The sequence below is a fragment of the Cuculus canorus genome, chromosome 5 (genome assembly GCF_017976375.1).
Source record: "Cuculus canorus isolate bCucCan1 chromosome 5, bCucCan1.pri, whole genome shotgun sequence".
Lineage (NCBI taxonomy): Eukaryota > Metazoa > Chordata > Aves > Cuculiformes > Cuculidae > Cuculus > Cuculus canorus.
Genome location: NC_071405.1, coordinates 65,938,382 through 65,962,872, shown reverse-complemented (window position 1 = coordinate 65,962,872; position 24,491 = coordinate 65,938,382). Strand labels below are relative to the sequence as shown.

The 24,491-nt window shown below is 38.4% G+C and overlaps 1 protein-coding gene across 4 annotated transcripts; it reads left to right on the top strand.

Moving 5' to 3' along the window:
* The first annotated feature begins 6,546 nt into the window (after positions 1-6,546).
* On the top strand, positions 6,547-22,432 carry MBIP (MAP3K12 binding inhibitory protein 1). 4 transcript variants are annotated; one of them, XM_054066980.1, is made up of 10 exons: positions 6,571-6,710; positions 10,914-11,033; positions 11,856-11,904; positions 12,770-12,991; positions 13,093-13,189; positions 14,639-14,704; positions 16,376-16,528; positions 18,990-19,087; positions 20,430-20,468; positions 21,613-22,432. In XM_054066980.1, exons 2-10 carry the CDS (start codon positions 11,017-11,019, stop codon positions 21,721-21,723), a joined length of 852 nt encoding a protein of 283 aa, XP_053922955.1. In that variant the 5' UTR covers positions 6,571-6,710; positions 10,914-11,016; the 3' UTR covers positions 21,724-22,432. The 4 variants fall into 4 exon arrangements, with proteins under 4 accessions (XP_053922953.1, XP_053922952.1, XP_053922954.1 ...); XM_054066978.1 differs by lacking the exon at positions 11,856-11,904 and having other exon boundaries at positions 6,547-6,710; positions 21,616-22,432; XM_054066977.1 differs by lacking the exon at positions 11,856-11,904 and having other exon boundaries at positions 6,547-6,710.
* The last annotated feature ends 2,059 nt before the right edge of the window (positions 22,433-24,491 follow it).

Genomic DNA, 24,491 nt, shown 5'->3' with positions numbered 1-24,491 from the left:
ACCATTATTATTCTCTACCCACACCTACTCTTTAATACAGGGTATATATACACATGTATGTGTGCATATATATATGAATTTAAAACAGGAGAGCCTCTAAGCTTCTGCAATAAAGTTTTACAAATGGAATACATAGCCATAATGAAATAAAGCTGAAGCCAAGAATTTAAAATACTGGGGAAAAAATGAGTATCATAAAATTTAGATGAAAAAAATATGTATGATCCCCATTATAATCTTTTCTTGGTCGGTTTTCAGAGTTCCGTGTACTACCAGCTTTCTTAGCACTGCCATACCTGTGCAGCTGAGCTGGAATTACACTTCTCGACATTGAAAAAAAGACTGCTTGTTCTCTGTTGATTCAGCCTCAGGTCATTATCAAACTTACAACCTAGGCCCAGTCTTGTAAAGGCTTTTACACACAGGCTTAGCTTTATGCACATGAATAGTCCTTTAGAATTCATTAGAATGATCTGTGCACAAAGTAAGCAGGTGCATGACTAGCTTCACTGAAGGATTGGGACCCAAAATGTCAAAGACTCCATATTCCCTATTAACAAATGCCTCTTCTGCATTAGAAAAATACTGACAGTGTAAAGATGAGTGTGATCTTTTGCTTTGTCCGCCTACTATAATACAATGAGGATAATTCAAATAACTTTATAGTCACTTTATATTGAAAAAGGACACTATATATTTACTTGTACAGATATAGAAGTTGAAGGATACTGCAGGTGGTATGAACACAGTCATATATCCAGAGGAGCTGAAAGGATTTAGGTGCCTATCTTATGGATATATTAACCCCCTCAAAGCTATTTTGAGACACTCAACTCAACTACACGGTACAGGTCCCTAATTTCAAATATCAGCCCACGAATCTCACATTTAAAGCAGATCTGGTTCCTGAAGCCAATGGACCAGTCTGCTAAGATACTGAATGATTGATCAGACCAATAACGACAGATGTGGTCTATTAAATAAGTGTCCATCTGCTGTGGTATAGACATTTATAAGCTAAACTGCTGAAGCAGGAGGTAAACTTAAATATAAGCAATTTAGCAGTTCCACAGGAAAGGCCAGGAAGATTGCGTGTTTAGAAAAGCACTTGGTTCCCAGCTAAGCTATGTGAAATGTTTGTACATAGCACAGCTGAAGAACTCTATTTTAAATATTCCTAAGCAGCCATCACTATTATTTCTTTTAAAATAATAGTCAAATTATACTAATAAAGATGCAAGCTACAGCTTTATTTTAAAAGCACTCAGCAATCAAGGAATCCCAAAAGTTATAAGTTTCTCTGAAGTAAATGTATATTCCTGTTTCTGTTAAATATAGATTTTCAAGTATGCCATTAAAGCCGAGTTAAATATATAATATGTGAAGCATGTACATATTAATGCAAGGGAAAATTATTAATTATTAATCTTCAGGTATGAGTGCTTAATTTCACAATGCTTATGTCAATTTACTGACAGTTTACAGACAAGGGAAACGCTCTGAGCACAGATACTTACTCTGCAAGACACCTTCTACATTTTCATGTGATAGTCTCAAAAGGAAATTATAGAGAGGCTCATAATCAAAACTTTCAAAGTAACTACAGAAGTCTAAAATCTGTGTAGACAGAATAATTATAATAATAGTTCACTGACTTCTAAGAAGAGCTGTCGGACGGGACCTAGCAGAGGTCAGTTCTTGATGTCAAAGCACATAACTGAGCTGAAGAATTTTGTGCAGAGGTTGCTAATCCTATTAGCAGATGGCAGCAAGAAAGAGCAGGCAGGAAGATAAAACTCCAATATTGTGGAAAATTACTAAACAAAGGCATGAACAAAAATGACCAAAGTAAAGCAAAGTATAGAACAATATTAGCATATCTCAAGAGTAAAAAAATCGCCAGATTCAGAGAGGAAGAGCCATGGGCCATGGTGCAAGTTGGTGCAAGGACACTAAAAAGAAAGTGGGTAACAGCATCATGAAGATTTTGCATATTGTTGGGAACGATAAAATCACTGCAAGATATTAATGTATCGGGATTTTTTTCTTTAAATGCTAATACACGACAGCTGTATGTTCTACAGGATATCTCATACCATTCCCTTCCCAATCGCGTCTGAACGGGGCTTTTTAAATTTTGGTAGAGTGAGAGGAACACCAAGAGGTCAGCAGAGATTTACTTTGAAGGAATGTCGCTCCTAATGGATAAGTTATTAGAGGCTTTATTTGATGAAGTTAATAAGCACATGGCTATAAATTAGGGAAGCAGGCTGAGTATTTTAGCTGGGGTAGTGCTTAAAATTAGGCATCAGCTTAAGCATCTTGTCGAACCAGGATCAATAACCTTGGCTGGAGCAATGCTTTTTCAATTGGAGCAATTGCTTGGTTGGAGCAATTTTCTATTTATAACCTGAGCTATTTTAGAGCAGCGTTGATAATCTAAATATTAAGGAAAACTATATTTACAGCAGTCGGTGCCAAACTGCACCACTTTTGTGGGACTGTGGGCAGAATTCAGGGTCTTGTTTTTCTCTTCGAAGCTCCAAATGATTTTACTTTAATTCTTTTTCTGAAGCATTGCCTCTTTTGCCTTTCTGCGCTCTACAGCTGACATAAGCAGAGTACACAGCATGAGCTTTTCAATTCAGGAGAAAAATCTGCTTATCCATTACACACACTCCTTAGCTCAGCACTTCACTCTTTAGCACAACAAGCCTCAACCACTGGTACAATCCGCAAAGCACCCACCTTTCTCTTAGTGCTAGTTAGGGACAAAATTAAAGTGAAATCAGAAATCATGCTAATATAACAATGAGCAGAAGAAATAATACTGCTAACAATGACAGCGCCAACCAGCAAACACAAGTTGTGTCAATTTAATAAAGTTTACTACGATTTTAAAGCGCATAAAGGCACCTACAGTTCGAAAGAGGTGTATATCTTCATCATTATATGAACCAAATAAAAAGGAGAAATAGTCCAAACCCAAAAGTTAATCCTTTTAATTTCAAAATCCTTTTCACTTAAACAACTATATTTACGATCGAAGAACTTAGTGGTTTTGTGTTCATATTTTTCAAGATGATTCTTGTGAGAGAGACATTTTACACCTCAGAGATCCATTCCAGGAGAAAACGCTGCAGAGGATTTAATCTTATCATGATAACTCCCACGATAACTTCAACAACCCCAGTTGTTGAAAGAGGTTCCAGAGTATTCCTTTCCTTGGAGGTAACATCATTAAAATATCTGAAAATGGCCACTACTGTCAAGTTACACATATTTGAATCTTTTGATCCCACTTTCTAAACCAACGTCTCTATCTCTGGCACTCCACTTTTTGACAGTTTTCTATGAATTCCCCCCAAATTACCCGTACATCTTCCCAGAAATGAAAGCCTCCAAAATGCATTTCCAAATGTTTTGATTTGTACTGTACATTCAGTGAGCATATAACTATCTTTTGGAACCATTCTGCTCTGGTCTGTCTCTTCTGTTAGATAGGAATGTTTGACATAGTTTGTCTTAGCTGTATTTGCACACATTTTTTCCCTATTCTAATTTTCTCACATGCTCTCATTTTTTTTTAATCTCTTAAATCACTTTGGATTATTTCTGGTCTGTTCACGCCTGTATAATGCATTACATGATTTAATCTGTGAAATTTCAGATACTACCAAATTTATTCAGATAGCAGCTGCCACACGGATCAAGGCCCTCGGAGAGAGTGAAAAGTAGGAAGGAAATCTGTGCCCTCCTTACCAACAGGAATCATTACTGTTTCCCTAAGAGAATACATTTGCCACCATCAGAAAGAAGGCCAAGATCCAGTCTATTCTTAATAAATAATGGGTAGACATCAACAATTCTACTGATACTTCATAGTCTTTTGTCTGCTTTTCTTGCAACCATCACTGAAAAAATAGCAGTACATCACAAATACACCCTCTCTTTACATCCTCCACGTTCATTCATCGTCCCTTATATTTCCACATATACAGCAGCACAACCCGCAGTATTTCTGACATTTATGTGGTTATCTCTTTTTCATTTGAAATGCTTTGGACCCATTTGAAATGCTTTGGACCCAAAAATGACTTCTTGCTAGAGGTAAAGATAAAATGCCCCAAAACAAAGGAAAGATTTCAGCTCTCTCAACTAATAAAGCTCTATGCAGCCATTGCTGAAGTAGGCATATACCTGCTCCATCATTCCAGGAAGGCTGCATTTTTTGAGAAGTGGAATTTATCAGGTAGCTGAGCATTGATGACTTGAAATTAAAACTTAGTTCACATGTCTGGATTTGATCTGTCTTTGCAGGTCACCGCCGATTTAGTCAGGGCAAATTGCCTCCTCTGACAGTGAGAAGTAACAATCAGGGTATTACATCTGTGCTCCGTATTCTGTTCTGGCCAGCAAATTTCTCCCGTGTTTATTCAGTGTTACAGTGCTGGTGGGGGAAAGGAGATTGCATTTCCCTTTATTCTTGAAAGCTTCAAGGTTTGATCCAAATGAGATGATTATGTTTTGCACAGTTCCTTCGTCTGCCTGTCCAGAGATAAAACGGCATGAGGCAGCGAGTCCTTGACCATGAGCTGGAATTAGCACTGTTGGAGACAACTGGAAAATAAAGTTTCACAATGTTTCTTACTGTTCACAACCAACTACCATGTTCGGTGTACGTATTCAAAATGTTATTTAACAAGATCAAGACCTTTGTAGAAATAAAGGAAATTTTTCTGAATTGCAGAGCTTCCAAATCAAGAACACATTTTGCAGTAAGTGTTTTTGAATCCAAAGAGTGGTTCTCATCTTGTCAGTCCAGCCAAGCGCTATCTAGCTCACCTTGGATAAGATATTCTTACAAAATGCAGCTCTCCACAAAATATATTTGTAATCGCTAGCACTAAAGTCCTTGCTGGAATTAATTTTCCTCTAGAACTGAGCAGGACTTTCTCTACTCTAGTCTTCTCAAAAATTTAAGTTTGTTGGTGAGAAGACAGTATACTATATCTTCAGATTAGTGGGATTTACTTTCACTAAATAAAGGTATCTGCATACTTAAGAGAGAAATGCCTTTAAATCACCCCCAAAATAACAGTCAAATAAATTAATCTGCCTTTCTAATATTTTTATTTAAGGATGCTTTACCATTTGTACCTAGAACAATACTGAGCCTTTCCCAGTAGAATAAAAAATACCGTTAGGTGAAGGAACAGGAAAATACATGAAGATTAATGGATCAAAATTAGGGTATCAAAGGAAACATCAGGTAGAAAATCTTTGTAAGCAGTCCTAGTGTGCTAGAAATCAAGTAGCCCATCTTAGAGGAAATACAGTCTTGCAAGCTCCCTCAGTTCAGAGGGATCGGACTTGCTCCTTGTGGTCTGATGAAAAAAAACCCAATTTGCTGTAACCACAAGTCAAGGCTTTGAAGAGAAGCACATATGAATGCTAAAAAGTGAAGGTATAACCAGAAAAGCACATATGAAACAAGCACAGTCATTTGATATACTTTAATAAACATGCGTTGTCCTTCCTTCCGTGACTGAGCACCCAGGGGAGGCACTGCCTGCCATGTGCCTGTGCTGGAGGGCGAGGAGCCAGGAGGCAAAGGTGAAGGGCATGATGACCTCGCAGGGAGAGGATGGCCCACAGGTGCGGGAGCATCGCCAAGTCTGCAGAAGATTAATTGGGACTAAGATAAAGTGTGAAGCTGGTACCAAGCATACTAGAATAAACATTATTAAAAAGACCAGGTGTTCCGAACTAGACACACAGAATGATGCATCTTGAGTGTGTGAGGCAGCCAGGCTGGAAGAAATCGCCTGGGAATAAGTAAATTGGAGACAGGGCTGAGAGCAGTCACAAGAGTGCGGAACAGACAAAACCAAGAACATCCTGTTTGTCTTAAGGTTGGAAAACCGAAGAACTGTATAAAGATCTGCCTGAATGAGAGAAGCCAATGGTAGCAGTAATGCTCTCTTAATGTCACTTCTGCATGCCGTGCCAATTAAAAGAATCTAGAGAAATCTGCGAGGTCCGCGTCTCCATCCCCGCCGCACACAGGAGCAGCTGCAGCCGGTACCCAACGGGCCCAACCAGCACACCGAGCCCGGTGCGCCCCGTGGGCCAACGCACCGGCACCCTGGGAGCACCGAGGGGGTCTGTTACCCGACGGCTGCAAAGGGCCTGAGCTCAGAAAAGCTTCAGGTTCCCACATAGGCCTGAGAAAGGAGCAACTTGCTTCCTTAGGCTCGGGAACGAGGGCCGCTCGCCACGCTGGAGAGACGGGTACTGCGGGAGACGGCCCTCGCCACGGCACAGCAACTCGGGGGCCAGAGGGGAGCGGGCAGCCGCCCCCCGCAGCCCCACCCCGAGCCGCCGCTCCGACGCGTACGGGCGGTGCAGCCCTCGGGACGCCCCGCGCCCCCGGCAGCAACCCACGTGCCCGCAGCGCGCGCCGCGCCTCGCGCGCAGCTCGGCCTCCGATTGGCTGCCCAGCCTGCTCGTCAGCGGGAGGGGGCGGGGCCATCGGGGCGCGCGGCTTGCGTCATCGCTGGGCGACGGCGGGGGCCGGTGTCATGGCGGCGGCGGCGGCTCCCGGCTCGCCCCAACCCAACGGCCCCGCGCTGGAAACCAGCGGTGATCTTGTGGTCTTGGAGGTGGCGAGCAGCGCCCTGCGCTCCCTGGCCGGGCTGGCGGGGCAGGTGAGTGCGGGGCGGGTGGCGGGAGAGGCCCGGGGCAGGGCCGGGCCTCGCACCGCGCCCGATGCTCCCCGCCGCTGGGGGCTGGCAGGGCGGGCTCCTGCTTCCCCCGGCCTGCCGGGCCCTTCTGGGCTCCAGGGATGGAGCACGGCCTCGGAGAGAAATGAAGGCAGCCGCACAAAAAAAGGAGCGGTCTTGCTGCTGGAGGCTGTGCGCGCCTGCTGCGGGAGCGGTGGAACCTCCGCCTCCTGGAGACTGGGCGTCTCACGGCGCTTTGTAGTTTGAGGGATGATGTCTCCCATGGGAAACCGCAGCTCAGCTAATCGCTGTGTCTTAACAATTAATGATTTCTAACTGAAAAGCTACCAAAAGCTTACTATGCGTCAAATCAAAATAAGCGGTCAGGAGCTCGAAGTCAGCCTCATCCTGGCAATAACGTACTGTGAAATGCATTTCAGTAGGTCAGAATTTTTAAAGCAGTTGTGTTCTGTGATACATAAGTTGAAACACCTACTTTATTAAAGTCTAGTTTAGGTTTAGTAAAGTCTATGAATTATTCAACAGATGTTGCAGTGATGGTGGTAAGCCCTTATCAGGACAAAGTTTTAGTAACAGATAAATTATTACCATAAATAACTTAGAGACTAATTCCTTTTCTGCTGTGGAAGCACATAGATAGTTCTGTGACAGCAGTAGAAGCACGCTTTTGCTTCTGAACCTAAACAGCATTTTGAATTTCTGGGGCCAACTGATATCTGCAGGAGGTAATGTAACTTAATGTGTGACTATGTTACAGGAATTATTAGAAATGGACTGTGTTAGACGCGAAGGCAGTTTAGTAGCTGCTGACTGATCTGAAATTATTTTCTAGAGCATTTCATCTCTTATTTGAATAGAGTTGTGTATTATATTTCTTCTCATTTTGAAGTCTGCTAGTAATTTTATGTTTTCAGGCAAAAGTCATCCAAAATTAAGGGCCTGAAAATTCAAATTTTGTCTAGTAAGAATCTCTGTTTTCCTGTCTCTGAGGTGATTAAAAACTAGCCTAGCTTTTGGACAGGAGTGCAGTGCTAATGAACCTGATGATCGTTCACTGCTGATCCATAGGATTTCTGAGACAGGAAAACTGTCTATGTATTGAGGATGAAATATCCCGTAATGTTTCCTGGTGAAAACTCTAAATGTAATCAATGAAGAACTAATGACTCTCTTTTTATCCAGATATGTTTTAGTCATTCATACTGTTGATTTACTATGTTAACACAAGTGAAAAGTTGAACTCTTCATTCTTCTTTGCGTTTTTCATAAATAAAAGGAAAAGTTTCCTAGCTCTTGACTAGGCTAGTCATTACAAGTTTAAGTAATTGTTTTCAAAACTACGTTGAACGCTTGTTTCGCTCCCTCCTTCAGTAGCTTACTTGTTCTCCAAAGTTTGTTCAATGTCTGGCATGTCACTGGAGAGAGCTTAGTGATTTTTAACAATATTTGGGTGTGCACAGACAATTGCAAGAGACCAGTTTAGAGTTGCTGCAATCCCTCAGAAGAGTTACAGTAGTTGTGCAGGGTTAAATGGTCTTCATTGACATTTGGAGTGTATTCTTTCTGTGACAACAAGCCCATTGTACTGTACGCTGCACTGAGTAGGGGTCTGGTTGCTTCATCTTAGCTGAGAATGCCCTTTTAATTGCGCAGTCATGATTATTTCCAGTTGTTGGGTTGCACTCTTGTCTGCCGGCACTTTAGTTCTGGTAGATTGAACAATGGTGATTTAACAGCTTACTGACTCTAGCAATCCATCTTGCATTTTTGACTGAGACCATGGATTCCCCAGTTCCCTTTTATAAAAATGAGTAAACACATGCCAGATTATTAGCTGTCATAGTTTGTGATCTTTCATGGTAGTTTAAGTTGGGTTTATGCTAATAGTTTGGACTGTGAACAGGAATATTTCTGGCACAGGAATTTTTTAAAGTAAAGCAGTCACTTGCAGCACAGCATCTAGGACGATATATAGGGATAACAACTCTTACGTTCTTTAAACCCCAAGTGACAGTCTTGTGTTTTTCATAAAACAATTTCAGAGGGCTGAGATGACTTATGATCCTGTAAATTGCTACAGAACAGGCTGTGGACTTGTAAATGTACAAAGGCACACAGAATTTATAAACCTGCTTGTGGCGGTTCTTATAGGTAGGAGCATATGACACACCGAGCAGCTAATTCTATTGTACTAGAGTGTTTGGATGCAGAAGGAACTTATTCTTTACTTATGTTTAAAAACAACGTCTATGAGTTTAAAATATTGCTGGCCTCTGAATTATTCCAAGTCAGAAGCTCTACTGTTTTTGTACATTAAAGCACCTGAACTGGAGTCACACGCTAAGATAAGAAAGCATGCATAGCTCATTCTTTTTAAAAAAGAAGGCTTATTAGGAAATTGCAGTAGGACCATTTTTTTTTTTTCATTAAGGTGACTTATAGCTACACCTTTTTTTTTTTACCCTGTCAGTGGGACTGTAGCTTATAGCAGATGTTACTCTGGAAACTTCATGAAGAAATAATGTGCTTCGGAGGATCACATGTGCAGAGTGGCCTAATTCTTTCTTACTAAATTCTAAATACATTCTTGATTTTGTAAGGTGTTTAAAAATACTATTTCCTAAAACGTTACTTTTTCTATATCCTGCGTAGTTTAAGTACCAAACAGGAATAACCATTTATGTGAAAATTATCTAAAATACATTGTTTATCTAATCAGATCATCTCCTTTGCTGTGTAATTTGGAAACTGACACTGAATTTAACAAAGCTGTTCCTTGACTAAAGAAAGAAGGCTCAGGCTTATAGCAGGCTTATAGTTCTTTACGTGCAGAATTGTGATATTGCTGGAGTTTAAAACTCACATAGAACAGCTTAGTATCCACCGTTTTGCTTTCAAGGAGATGGAGGTGTTCTTGTCTTTAGTTGTTATTGTTTCTTCATATGCTGTGTGGTGGATTCAGGAGACAGATGCATACGTACTCTGTGTTCTTGTCTGTAATACTTGATGCCTTTAGGTGTTAGATGTCTTTACACTATGTGTGAAACGTTACTTTTATCATCTGCCTCAGGTCTCTCTTTTTTTCCCTTTTTTATTTTTTTAAAATGATTGAGCTGTAGACCTACAAACATACATATGACTTGGGAATTCTGTCTGAAACAGAGAACCTGTAGGTCCTTTTGATTTTAGATGAGTTTTATCTGTGTTTAGAATTTGGGGGATCCCTTCTAGGTTGTTTGGTTGGAGAACAACCTGCTTGGCTTTGGGAAGTGAATTTGCTCATTACTTCAAGATCTTGAGAAGAGCTTTAGTATAACAAAATTAGCAAAGGTCGATATGAAAGCTGATTCTTAACAATCAGCTTTGTATTAGAAATTGCAAGTTTATTTTTATATTATGGAAGATAAATAGTTCCTTTAAATAAAAATTTAGATTCACTGTGTGCGTTTCTCTTTATTGTTTGGGAGTTAAATATTGCAATTCCTTGGCAAAGAGAATGGGCTATGGCAATTGTTATTTTGATCTGAAGGTATATAAAGGAAAATAGTGTGATTTGGAAGTGGGTTTGTTAGTGGTGCTATGTAGCATAGAGCTTGTTTAACCTCAAGAGTTTTAAAGATTTATTTTTTTAAACACTTTTTATATAAAGCCTCCTTTGGATTATCAGCAAGTAAAAATTTCATGAATGTGTCATGGTGCATCATCAAGGCCTTGGTCATACAGGCAGAAATAGCCTTGGAAATCTCAGAATAAAATACATGCACTTAGAGGAGACTGTCATCCTAGGCAGATGTTTCTTTCTCCTGGTGGTTCTATCATCTATCAAAAGGAAATATTTGAGTGATTAATATGAACAATATGTTTTTGTATGGTAGACAATTGAATTGGGAATTGACTAAAGCTAAACATAAAATCAATACAATGAAAGTGTGATGAGGTAGTAAGGAATTTTCAGGTTTTGAATATACTCCACAACTACTAGCTTACTTTGAAAATGATAGCTGCCTGAATGATAATTAATGTCAAACGTCTCCAATGTCCTCATATGAATATGGAGTCTGTATGAGATTGAGTGTTAATTGTCCTGTAGAAGTCTTGTATACTTTTGTGATGTTGATATAACATAATAATGTAATTTTTTGTCATGTTTGCTTTGCCTTCTTGAAGCTTAACCTTGGAGACGATATTGTGAAAGTTGTAATCAACTGGAGCAAGCTTCAAAGCACATCAGCCCTCCAGCCAACATTGCTTTTTAGTGCACTTCAGCAGCATGTTTTATGTTTGCAGGTAAATATTTCATTGAACGCTTCAGAGTCGACAAAAGTGATCAACAACTGAATGTAGTTATATTAAGCAAATTGTAACATTTCATTTATTTTGATCTTACATTGCTGTGTCCAACAAAAAAGAATGCAAACGTTTTATATGCTTGGGATTCCACTGTACATCATCGGTACTCACAGTTATGGATTTTTCAGGTTGGTGGTGGAAATAGCCACTGTAGGTGAGCAGGCTGAATAAATGCAGCCTCATTGATTTGTAGACTTGCATTGTAAATGTGCTGCATTTCCATCTATGGTGGGTTATAATTAAGCAATAAGACACGGCAGGTGTGTGTCATGCTATGATAATGATTCCATGCGTTGGGTGAGTTTTGAGGCTCATGGAGTGCTTTCAGTGGTTCAAGAAGTGGCATTATCCCAGCATGACACATCCTGGAGTGTCTTACTGCAATTAAATATATTTTCAGCGTAGGGTGTTTTTTTTTTTAAAGAGTAATTTCTTTGACATTAATGTCTCATCTTGCCAAGTAGCCAGTCACCATTACTGTCATTTCTTTTAACTATTTGAAACTTCCCAACCCTGCCAAAAGTACATGTAATTTAGTTGTGTGGAAGGGAGGGTGAGCAGTTTGTCAGCTGGTAATTGAACACTGTTTTGACCTTGATAGTTCATCTGTAAAAGGTGGAATTTGGGGTTTGAATACCAGTTTTTTGCTTCAGCTAGTCCGTGAGTTATTACAAGCGTGTAGTACTGAGAGGGTGAAATAGGAAGTTCCTGTATCTGCTTGTCTGTAGGTAAAAGAAAGACCCTTTTATTTTTTTGCAGACATCCACCAAATCTTTGGTGTGATAAAAAGAAAATTTGCAAGATAAAGGCAAGTAAAAATTACATCTGACTGTAAGAACACCTCCAGTAGGAATTTGATTCCGTTTCAGAAAATGTGATTGGTAAAATTTGTGGGTTTGGGTTTTTTTAAAATAATTTTTGGAGGAAAAATAAACAGTGAAATTCAGACTAGGTGAAACTGCTAAAAATTAAAAAAGATGTGACATATATATATGTAATGAGATTTGGTTGTTTCATCTTGTATTAGAGTTACTGCAGTAGAAATAAACATTTATTTTTGCTGCTACAAATGTCTGTGCATTCTCTCATTTAACTTCATGACCTAAGCAGATAATCAACTGTGTCAAGAAAAGCATGTGTTCAGGATAACACCTATATATTTCATGTCTGTGTTCTTTCATGCACCTGGGCAACTGCAGTTTCAAGCGGAGAACTAGTGTTGTGGTGATAAAGTAAAGGCTTTACAGTGTGAAAGCATTGACTGTCATGTTAAGGAGGAAAAATACTAATCCTTACTGTTCTGAGTAGGCATTTGAATGACGTGTTAATTAAGTGGCATTGGTGCCAACGATTTTCACAAAAATTTGGGAGCTTTCGTTTACAAACCTCTAAAAGACCCAGGTCAAAAAGGCTGGAAGCATGGTGTGCGCAGTATTTGGATCTATAGTTTTTTTTTCTTCTTTTTTTTCTTCTTTTTTATATTATTACTGTGTTCCATCAGAGGCAGATATTGTGATTCCTAAAATTATTATTATTTATTCCTAAAATAAAATTATTTCAGTTGGTCTATTTTAGAAACTATAATGGTACTTGTCCTTCTGCTTTTTTGTTTTGGGGATTTTTTGGCATTTTTTTTTTTTGTTTAGCCCTAACGTACTGTTTTCTTTGTTCAGCCCCTTTTAGAAAAGCTCCAGTCACTGATTAAAGAGGAAAATATAGGCCATGTTGAACCTGCAAGTAAAACAGAAAGTCGAAGTTGTGAAACAATTTTAGATGTTTATGATGGTAACTGTCAGACTGAAGAAAAGTGTCCAAGTTATGACTTGGGAGATCTGAAGGATGCTCATATTAATTTTGATCCAGAGGTGGTGCAAATAAAAGCTGGAAAAGCAGAAGTAAGTGATTTACGTGAATTTAAAAAAAAAATCAATTGACATTTCTAAATTTTAAATTTTAAGAATGAAATAGATATATGCCTCATGTTTATTATCTGCAGATTGACAGGCGGATATCAGCCTTCATCGAGAGGAAACAAGCTGAGATCAATGAAAATAATGTCAGGGAATTTTGCAATGTTATTGATTGTAATCAAGGTAACTGGCTAGCCAGACTTTAATCTTCATAGCAATTTAAGTTGGTTTTTGTTTGGTTTTGTTTTTCAAAAGCACTATTCTATATTTTAAACTGAACTTTATTTCAAGAGTAACTGTAAAGTTAGAACTTGCATGTGCACTGAGATGTTGTCAAATAGCCAAAATAGAAAGTAGTCACTGTGTGACAGTGTTTAATGCATCCCGTACAGAAAGATTATGGCTATTACTGTGTTCATTTTTAAGAACACTGACCTTAAATCAGGTGATTTTGTAGCTACAGTTCCCAATGTTTTAGCTAGACGTTCCTTCCAAAGTCCACAGAATTGCAATTCAGAAATATCTTACGAATTCCATGAAGTTAATTTAATGCTAGTTATATTACAAGGAAGTTACTTTTTGCTGTCAGTTTGAATTACTAGTTACTTAGAATAACTTTTTCCTTTCAAGGTTGTTCATGCTGGTGCTGTTTTTAATGCACCAACTGGCACAATTGGCTGTATCTATAACCAAACAGTCTTAAATCCACCTGGTAGCCTGGATTGCATTATCATGATCAGTAACTGTGTAACCAATTGTATCATAAAAGTGAAGACACTTTTATATACATAAGTAGTTTGGAGACCTTTTCTAAGTACCTGAGAACCCAGATGTGTGTTGTCTCTATGATGTACTTATGCTTTTAGAGATCAAAGCTTATTGTTCCCTAAGCTTTATAGGGAGAGCCTTTAACCGCTTGAATGTTAGTTGGAATGAAAACGACATCTGAAGTCTAGTAGACTATATGCTAGACAGTAAAATACTGATTCCTGAAATTGTTAATGATGTACAGAAGAAATAAGACCTTCCTTTGTATATTCAAGCATAATAAAATATGTAAAGCCTTGGTGTATATGAACAGAGATAAAATATAAACATTAGAATAAACTAAGATGTTCGTACTGTAGGTTTTTACTGTTAAACAAATTAAAGAAGTCGTGGACATCAGAATAAATGTAGGGGGAGTGAGGAAAGAATGCTGATGAATAAACTAAACCTGTCTAAAAATACAGTTTCAAAAAAAAGGAAATGAAAACAGGAATAACAGTAGTAAGTGGGAAAAGACTTCTTTACAGAAAGAAAGAAAGTTACAGAAAAAAGCAGTGAAAAGTAAGAACCACAGAAAATGTAAATCGGAAGAAATGTGGTCCACATTGAATAAACTTTTATACGTGCATGTGCATACATTTGTGTAAGTGATTTATCCTGTTACAACCAGTAGGTCCATGCAAGACTGTGAAACTATTAATGAGCAAGTGCTTATGGAATGAATTAAGTATTTCTGATGTTTTTATTGTATGAAAAAAATTAATCGGATTTGTTAAAACCCTCAAAGCTAGTCAGGATTGAAATATTTTAAATTAGAATTGCATAATTAGGACATCACTCTTTCTATTATTATTATTTATTTAGAAAATAGCTGTGCCAGAACAGATGCAATTTTCACACCCTATCCTGGATTTAAAAGCCATATAAAGGGTAAGCAACCATTTTAATATGCATTTATTAAGAGTGTCCACATAGAACAACACTGATGAATTTTTGGCTTAAAATCTCTTTATAGAATGCTCAAAAAATGCAAACTTAACATATTGATTTTTTTCCTCTAGTGAATATTTCTACATCTTCTCTAATATTTTCAAGCCCATAACTCCATTAGTAAGCTGATGGTAATACACTAAATACCAAAACAAAGTTGCCTATTTTCATTGACTGGAAGGAGTGATGCAAAAAAAAGCATGACAGAGAAGATGAATAATTCTTAACTTTTCTTCTAAGGTGAAGCCAGCAGTCCAATTATGGAATTGAGATTAAATAAAATTTTCTTCTGTTTTTTGTTAGCCAATAAGTACGTTGAATTAGAAGGTAGTTTTGGAATGCAGTGGAAGTTCTGAGACATAGATTTATCGGAAGTGACAAGCTAGGGAGCAGGCATACCACTGCACTGTCTTTTGGGAAGGAGTCAGTAGTGTAGAAATGATAGTCCAACAGAAGATATATAAGATTGCTTGCCCATCTACTGCTCTCTAGGTGTACACAAGTTACTCTTACAAACAAAATCTCCAAAATGAGAATGAGAGTAACCTTCTCTTCCATTTTTGAGATAGTAGTATTGGTAGTATTCAGTTATCCACTTATTTGTTCTAGAATCAATTAATTATTCTGAATTCTAGAATTTGGAATACTGCTGTGAAGCATGATGATGGGTATAAGCATTAAAAGGGCTAGTGAGCTAGGAGGGAGGTGGGGAGGTGAATTTGAGTCAAGAACTTCCACTAAAAACCCCTTTCAGTGGTCACTTTTTTTTAAAGTGAGTGTTAATTTGTAACTTAGATGGTAGAGTATTACCAGAAAAAAAGAGGAAGTTGCACTTCAAGTAACTAAACACGAAACTTCATAACTGAAACATAAATAACACTCAGAAAGGAATTAGAAGTAAAACCAATGTAAACTGAAGCAGGGATGTAACATGTGGCCTTAGTGAAGTACTGACTAAGAAGGTGTTTGCTGCCTTGTCTGGAGTGGCTAACATAGTCTTTAGTCTTCAGCACACTGCAGTAGTCCTGTCAGGAAGGACTTGAGAAATGACCATGATTTAAAGTGATCAAAGTCTTCTGATGAAGACATAGCAGAGGGAAAAGACAGAGCCAGAAGCAACTGACAAGTCAATAAAGCAGTTACCTGAATAACAAAAATTAAAAGAGAACTTCCTTGCTGAGATTCATAGCAGTTCTTCTAGTTGTATACCTCCCCTCGTCTTCACATATTTATGATACTTCCTGTAATAGTAGATCTGGCCTCTTCTTTGCATTCGCAATGGCTCGCATGTACAACTGCTGACATAGATATTGGGTTTCTGCTACTTATCAGCAACTGATGACAAATTGATACTGCCATTCTACATGAACACGAGTAATTCTTTTAATTTGTATATGTTTCTGGTTAGTTTAGTTACATGTGCAAAAATTGGAAAATACTTTTACTTGAACCTTTGATCTTACTTGATCCCTTGATGTGTGGGACCTTCACACGAGACTGGTGTGAAATTGATGTAGCGCAAGTTTCATGTTTTAATATTTGAATTGTTTCAGTTAGATGTACTTTGAATTTCATGTGCTTAGATGTTAAATTTGTGTTCTCTTTACCTAGTATCTAGGGTAGTAAATACATATGGACCTCAGACTAGATCTGAAGGAGCACGTGGGTCCAGTCACAAGGCCAGTGTACCTATTCATGATTGTGGAAACCAAGCTGTTGAGGAAAGATTGCAAAACATTGAAGCACACTTACGGTTACAAACAGGTTTGTATCATGTTTTAATTTTGACATAGGTGTGCCAGGTTGTGCTGCAGTTATCATTACAGTAGTAATGGCAGGTCTAGAGAACCTGTGACTGTGAAAGCAGTAGATGGATCCACTGAAGGGCTTAGCCACGCCAAGTATTACAGTCTAATGTTTAGGTTCTTATGCCCAAATGGAACCCAGACTAATGTCCAGATTAGGATGCTTAGTTAGTGAATCTACACTGGATATGGTGGCAAATGAGAGGGAGCGTTTCAGAATGGGATTTAAAAGAGTCTGGAATATTTAGAGGAAGGGGTTCTACGTAGCCAATGGACTCTTTCTGCCTTGATCCACTGAACAGGAAAAGTGGAGGTTAGGACTCAGTACTGCCTCATGGACATCTTAAGGGCTGGGGATAGAGTGAACCCAAAAGATACATTTTCCTAAAGGTGAATGATTTTTGAAACACAGCTAGGTGAAAAGGTTATTTCCCAGAATGTGGAAAGCTCATTGTCAATATTTCCCTTTAGTCATGCCAATGTTGAGTTCACGTCTTTCACTAAAATAAATGGCATAACCCCCAGGCTACTGAATTTTTTTTTAAGTAGCTGTTTTCCTCACCTCAGCCCCAGTTTTCTAGAAGATTAATCAATGAGGCACTTATCAAGGAGGAATCTGTACTTTTCCTGAAAAGTGTTTTCAAAATAGAAGCCCACATCTTTACCTCATTAACTGAGTGTTCTACACATCACACTGCAGACACATACTGACTTTATTTGTCTTCTGAATACTGAATAGATGCCAATCCATTCTCTAAAAATATAGCCAGCATTGACTAGATTGCTAGATTCCTGTGAATGCACACTGGATCAAAGGCCTCTGATGGCAAGGAGAGTAGAATACTCCTAAATACTGTTGAGACAGCAGTCAGACCTGTATGCTTAGCTGTACAGCTGTCTCAAAAATAAGGGGGTTTGTGCATGGAAACAGAATTTGCAGTTAAGGTTGGCATGTGTAGTAGCTTTGGACTTTATGCGTATCAGGCATAATGACTGGGGGTAGCTAAAGAAGGCCCCTTGCTTCCAGGTTCTGCCTATAATAGGTGACTTAGTTCTGTTTGAAGGAACAGGTCAGCTAAACTGCAGTATAGGTGTAGAAGATGCAAGAGTGCATTTGCAGCTCAACTCTTGTCCAAATTAGCATCCTGGGGAATGTCCCAGGGAAGATCTCAAGATCATTTGTCCCTTAGCCCAGCAGCTGCAAGAAAAGTGTTCATCTGAGCAGGTAACCTGCCTCAGCTACCTCCTTGCCAGTTTTTGTTTCTGATGACTAAAGGAATTGTTCTTGAGATGCTTGCTGTTTTTCAGAACAGCTTTTTCTAGTGCCAGTACTGTTCTGGGATAACAATATTAAGAAGATGGAGAGGTTAGCGGATTTAATTAGTTAGTGCTGAGTGATGAGTGAATAGCAGAAAGGAAGGAGGTAAGCTACCTGCAAAATTGTCTGTTTGAAGTGAGGAAATGGATGAATGACAAAAAAACCCATTAGTGCTTATTTCAGTAGTTTGTGCAATAGAATTGCCTTACCTAACAGACCTAGAAATAAATGGAAATGGGTGGCAAGTGAATTGAAAGCTTGCTACGGCCTTGGTTGTGACTACTGGTCAGAATGAGACTATTCTTTTGATTGGGATACCCAGAAGTTAGTTCTGATGAACAGTGGTTTCAGTTTATAGAGTAATGTGTAGCATAAATAGGATGCTTTCTAAGGCTGATGATCAAATTTGTTCTTACATGGGGAAACAAGCCCAAGTTGCTGCAGTATAGCTGCAAACAGCAAATGGGTTGAAGTGGTTTTTGTTGTTGTTTTAGTAGTGTTTGTAGGTTTGGTTGGTTGATGGGCTTTTTTTTTGGCGGGGGTGGAGGGGGCTGAGAGTGGGGACTGGAGTGGTTTTCTTCCAAAGCTTTGCTCTTCTATTTTGCACACACATCCCCCACCCCTGCTTCTCCCATTTACAGTCAGGCAAATGCTGTTCTTTGTCGAGCACAACTAGTACCTATCCTCTAACCTCTGATGCTCAGTGGTGGCAGATTTCCATCAGAACAATCTTAGGTATCAATGCTAAATTCACCTATGGTCTGCTGTCCCGTCTACTCTCTCCTGCTGCAAGTTTAGAAGTGGTAACATTTGGTTTCCAACATATTGTAAAAGTGGTCATTAGTTGTTCCAGGGACTTTGTCAGACGTATTTCAACCACCTGCACAACATTGTCTGTTGCCCTCGCTGACTAGACTGGCTTATCAATCGGGTTTTACCCTGAATTATATTAATTACCTTTCCTTTCTATTATCTCATTTTGTTTCAGCTACTGGTTGATAGCTGCGCTCGAAGAATTCACGTGTAAAACTTGCAATCTTTAGTTTAAAAGGTTATTCAAGCACTTTTCATGATTTCTTTCTATTTGTACTGGTGTGTTTAGGTGGTCCTGTACCAAGAGACATTTATCAGAGAATTAAGAAGCTTGAAGATAAAATCCTTGAGCTGGAAGGACTGTCTCCTGAATATTTTCAATCTGTAGTAAGAAATTCTCTTAACTTCTTTTAGGGTACTGAAATGCATTTGGGACTTTTAAGCTTATATCTTTGATGTATAGATGAAAATCTAAGGAGTCAGAGGACAGATACTTTTGGTGGACAATTCTGGTTTGGTGTAATGGTTATATTTCATGTGGACCATATATTTAAGTTCATTTTTCCGCCTAATTTCTTATTTGAAAGAAAAATATATGGGGGGGGGGAAGGAGGGAAACAGGCATCTGAGCTTAACTAATTTGTAAGGAATGTGTTAGAGGCTGGGTTTCTCCTCCCTGCTGCTCTGCCCCCTGTTTTTAAAATATGAGGTGTTTCTGATGATGAGAAAATTGACTGAAGTTTTGATCTCAATACATAACGGCTTAAATCAGCTGAAATCCTTTGGGCTTCCATGCATGAGTGGATTACTAAAAATCAGCTATGTGAAATGACTTCCAATAGGATGAGAGATTAAACTGTTTAAAAATTGTTTGTTGTGATTCTGACTTTAGTTTCTTTGTTGGTAGTCTTCAGGCAGAGTTCTGTCTCTCTTGCAGTTGTAAACCTTATACTTTATTCACCGAAGGAGAATAGGACAAAGAGAACATTAGTTAATACACCAGGCTCTCCTTGGCTGTACAAAGTTCTTGTCTGATATCTTGCTCTTCTTTCCCCACGTAGTAAGAATGTCTCTTTTAATATTGATCGTATTTTAATTTATATTGCCTCCCTTGAGACCAGCCAAAGAAGAGTCAGCTATTAAGACTAGATAGCCATATTATAAATTTTTGTTTAATTTTTTTTTGTGCTGGGGACCAATAAAGTACTTTGTGAGTCTGTTCCTTCAAGTTGCTGGAAACTGGAAGTTAAATCGCATGCTTTCATAAGCCAAAACTTCCACAGAAAGTTCTTCCAGGATCTTCTCTAGAATGGGGACCTGGGAGGAAAAAAGTGTTAGTGGCAATAGTAGTGTTGTGCAGTAATTAGCATTTTTTTTGCTCAAAGTTTGCATATATATTGATGTGGATGCAGGAAAATTTTAGGGAGAAAAATATTGGCAGTTTCAAAAACTGGATATTGATCTTGGTTTTGTCTGAAGGAAGCTTCAGTTAAGTTGATAGTTGTTGGCTGCCAAGCATGGAGAAGCTTAACAGCTTCTGACTGCTCTCCAGTACTATTTCTCGTGATCCAAAGTACACTTAATTATAAAAAAGCTTTCTTTAACCCATGGGATGGCAGTCAGTGTTCTTTCTGTACTTTTAAAGACTCTTGTTAGTGTTGTTAAAGAATTACTTGTGGTTCTTTGTCAGTGCAACATTAAGTTTGTTTTGATTATGTCGTTTCTTTAGAGCTGTTCTGGCAAGAGGAGAAAGGTGCAATCTCCCCATGTAAGTGTTGTTAACTTTTGTTTACCTTAAGTTTAGGATGTTCTGAGTGAAAAGTAATCAGAAGTTTTACCAAGCGAATATCTAACTTAGAAGTAGCTCCATCGGCATTGGATAGCTTGCTGGCAAAGAAAGAGAGAGAAGTGGAAAGAAAGTTAATGGGTGTCAACAATGAAAAGAGTATTCTAAGAATCTGTACTAGGGTAGGTTAGTTAGTGTACTCACCAGTTAGAAGGATGATAAAATAAAATAAATAATGGTGTTAATCAGGCAGAGGGTAGCAAGCAATTTCTGAATTCCTATCAGCCTCCTAACAGTGTCTTCTGGTTTTGTTTTGTGGCTTTGTTTGTTTTGTTAATTTTTTTTAATTTGCTTTATTGCTTTATGAAGAGACAATAAAAGTAGAAATGAGTGGCTCAGCAAAAGTGTGGCAGAAAGACCTGACATCATAGCAGATATTGCTCTAAGTCAGTAAGATTTGCCGTTTTCACAACACCATCACATAAAGGAAAGCATTAACCATGTACCTTAGGCCACAAAGAAAGAATTTCTCCTCAGTGCAAGTGAGACTAGCTGGAACACTGTCTTCTACCAGCTATTGTGCATGGAAACAGATGGACTGGCGAGAATGCTTAGAATAGGATGTGGGCATCTGAGACTTGAGAAAGACTTGTTGACATGAGAAAAAATCTTCCCTAGGGTGAATTATTTTTGTAAAAGGATGATGACCAGTTGTTTCTGTAAGAAAGATCAAAAAAACTGTCAGGTTAAGTGGGCACAGAGGAGATTGATGTTGAGCAATAGGAAAAAAAAACCCACTTCAGTTGTAAAGCTGGGTTCTACAAGCTCTGGATAGTCTCATCCAGTGTTTTAACGTCAAAGGTTTTGGGTTTTTTTTTTAATGAACAGGTTAAACAAGCATCTAATGGAAATAGCATGGTTATATTGATCCATGATTAGGACTGTCAGTTTGTTCAAAGTTTACATTCTTTCGAGTTTAAATAGCTGTAGACTGAATTCAGACAATTCTGCAAAAGTATTTCTGTCATTTAGTGTGATATGCAGTGACCTCAAATATCAAGTGCTAGGCCACTTCTCTAGCAATTACAAGATGTAAATGATTGTGGTTTTTATTTTGCTCTTTCAGCAGAACTATTCGTTGGCTGAACTTGATAAAAAGATCAATGCTATAAAACAGGCATTACTGAGGAAAACAAAAGAAAACAAGTCCAAGGAGGCTGAGCAGCTTCTTCAGTAAAAAAATGTCTCTTCAGAATCCTCATCATGCTTGATACATGAGAAGTAGACCATAGACCTGAGAAGTATTCATCGGGGATGACTTCAGCAATGAAAACAAAGCATGCATATAAGTTCCTTTTGGATGATTTTGAAAGCTTGCTTTCAGAAGAACTCATTTAAAAACAGTCTTATTAATGAAAACGTTACTTTAAAATGAAGAATGTTTTAGGAATAGGATTCTAATAATCCATTCCCTTCTGTTATAAAGGATTTCAGCATTGTTCGTATCTGGAAAATCAGCCTGCATACAAAAGCTACATTCCACATGTATTTCTTGATGGTTGAGTATTTGAAAGGGCTGTCTTTTGAATACTTTTCATGTGAGTAGTTTGCATTGAGTTGTGAAATAAAATTAAATACTTGCTCATAAGTAAACTCTCTTAGAAAAAAAAAAAGAAAAAACTTGCAGTATGCATGCTTACCTGCATTTTTTTCTGTATTTTTTGCTGTTTTCACAGCTGTTAGAATTGTAGCAAATTGCATTTCTGTTTGAAAGATAGTAGTGAAAGTCTTATATGTGTAAATAGAGATACCTGTTCTTCCCTTGATCAGTGTCCTGTAGGAATTCAAATTTCATACCCTGCTAAAAAATGTAATATATTGTAAAGACTACTCCAGGGGAGGTTTTTAGTAGCATGCCAGTAGGCATCAGCTTTCTTTCTTTCTTTCTTTCTTTCTTTCTTTCTTTCTTTCTTTCTTTCTTTCTTTCTTTCTTTCTTTCTTTCTTTCTTTCTTTCTATGTGCATGCTTACATGACTTCTGAAGCATGGACTGAGTACGTAGTTTAAATTGAAGTCAGACCTTTGGCCACACGTTGAAGTGTGGGTTTGTTTGTTTAGTTTTTTTTTTTAAATATATGATTTTCTGTTCCTTTGAGTTCTTCAGTTTATTTGCTGTCTCTGTTCCAGTTTAGAAGAAAAGTAGCTGTTACATGGGGGATTTTTTTATGCTAACTGCAATGCTTACAGCAGTTGTACTATTGATGTCTCTGTGTAAGTGTTTCTGACAGGTGTTAGGTGCAGTGCTGACTGGACACAATCTTGCTCTTTGAAGAGTATTAGGCATTTTCTGTGATTCTGTGTTCTTAGGTAGACTAACATTTGTTGTTGCAACTGCACCTAATCATTCTCCGCAGGTAAATCAGCAGAGGTGGGAGGTAAAGCTGCTTGAGCTCTGATCCTAGCTCCAGGAAAGAAGACAGTATGATAGTTACCTTCAGATGCTGACTGTCCACCGAGGAAGAGAGTAACTCAAGCAGTCTTCAGTGTCTTAAGTACAACATTGCATAGAATGAGGTACTTTTGCAGTCCAAGACCTTAATGAGAAGTGTATTGGTACAGTATCACGTAGACACTGCTTTTGTTATACAAGGTGATGCCATTGTTGAATATCCTAACAGCTCATATAATGAGGTGTATTTTGGCAAAGTAACACACTGACCTGCAACTTTTACCTCAAGTAGATAAGTTTTACTTGCTGTCTACAAACCTTTTTTTTTTAACTGTGTCCCAAGAGCTATAGCTTCAAAGACTGGATATAGATGTGTCTAGCACCACAAATTTCACACTGTAGTACTTGAAAGAGTGGTGGGAGGTAGCTGTTACAACTGGAGACAGGAAGGATGAGCATAGGGATTTAGCTTTTGTAAAGCAGTAGTCTCTATTCATGTGCATCGTAACTCAAGCTATGCAGGCTAAGTCTACTGCATTTGCACTATGCATTTTTTGTCTTGAAAATTCTGGAATGAAGCCCTAGAAATTAACCTTTGGCAGATACAAGATGTTTCAGACCTAGGTTAGTTTACGTTAAAACAAGTGCACATGTGAGTGTATACACACGTATTTGTATATATACAGGAAAAAAATTATACTTGAATCCTCATTCAGGGGTCAGTTCTTGGAGTAAAATGCAAACTGCTGATATTCGCAAAGGAGACTGGTTACAAAAACCCCTGCATTAGCAGTTTCACAGTGGCTTTTTTGTAGTGAATTGCCTGCTACTTGAAAGATCTCTTGCCATGGGTTCTTCTTTTCCTCTTTCTCAGCATGATGGCAGCATAGCAGTTAAGGGTTGAAAGCATAATGAAGATGCATTGTAGCAAGACAATAGCTAAAGACACAACAGTGAAATTCTCTGGATGGTAATTTATTAGCTCTATATACTTCATCAAATAAATGCTATCGATACACTTGAAAAATTTCAAGGTGTTCCTCTTGCTTTGCCGTTCTTTTGTTTCAAGTTGTTAATTTCTTGTACAATTGATGCCAGTGAGCCTGTCCTATAAAAATTAATTGGAAAGATTCTCTGCTGTGAGTTGCATGTTAAAAGTAGTTGCAGATTTCAGCAGACTGCCAAGCCGTTGGAAGTTTCCCTTCCTCTGCTGTATGACTCTTATGCATACAGAGGTGGGTGAACAGGACATTATTCTAGTATTAGATGCTACTGATATTACCAGTTTATCCTTGGTTGCCTTTTCTCTTTTTGGGCTTTTCCTTCTACGGCTAACTTCCACTCTTAAGTTCTATTGCTGCAGAAGGAGATGAGCTACCCATTCCACCACAACCCCATAATAAAGGGGATCCAGAGTAGACCTCTTACACTATCAGTTTTCCAGAACTGCCAATTATGGTGGTTTTCTTCTGCACCTGAAACATTACAGTGCTTGTTGATAGGTGGGGCTGCTGGAGCTGAAGAAATCTGAAAGGTAACCACAAATGAAGCAAAAGC

Bases quoted from the DNA above. Each gene is read 5' to 3' on its own strand.
- MBIP (XM_054066977.1), top strand. From the start codon at position 6,585: ATGGCGGCGGCGGCGGCTCCCGGCTCGCCCCAACCCAACGGCCCCGCG. The intron at 16,529-18,989 runs GTTTGTATCATG...TGGTGTGTTTAG, and splicing joins ACACTTACGGTTACAAACAG to GTGGTCCTGTACCAAGAGAC. The intron at 20,469-21,612 runs GTAAGTGTTGTT...TTGCTCTTTCAG, and splicing joins GAAAGGTGCAATCTCCCCAT to CAGAACTATTCGTTGGCTGA.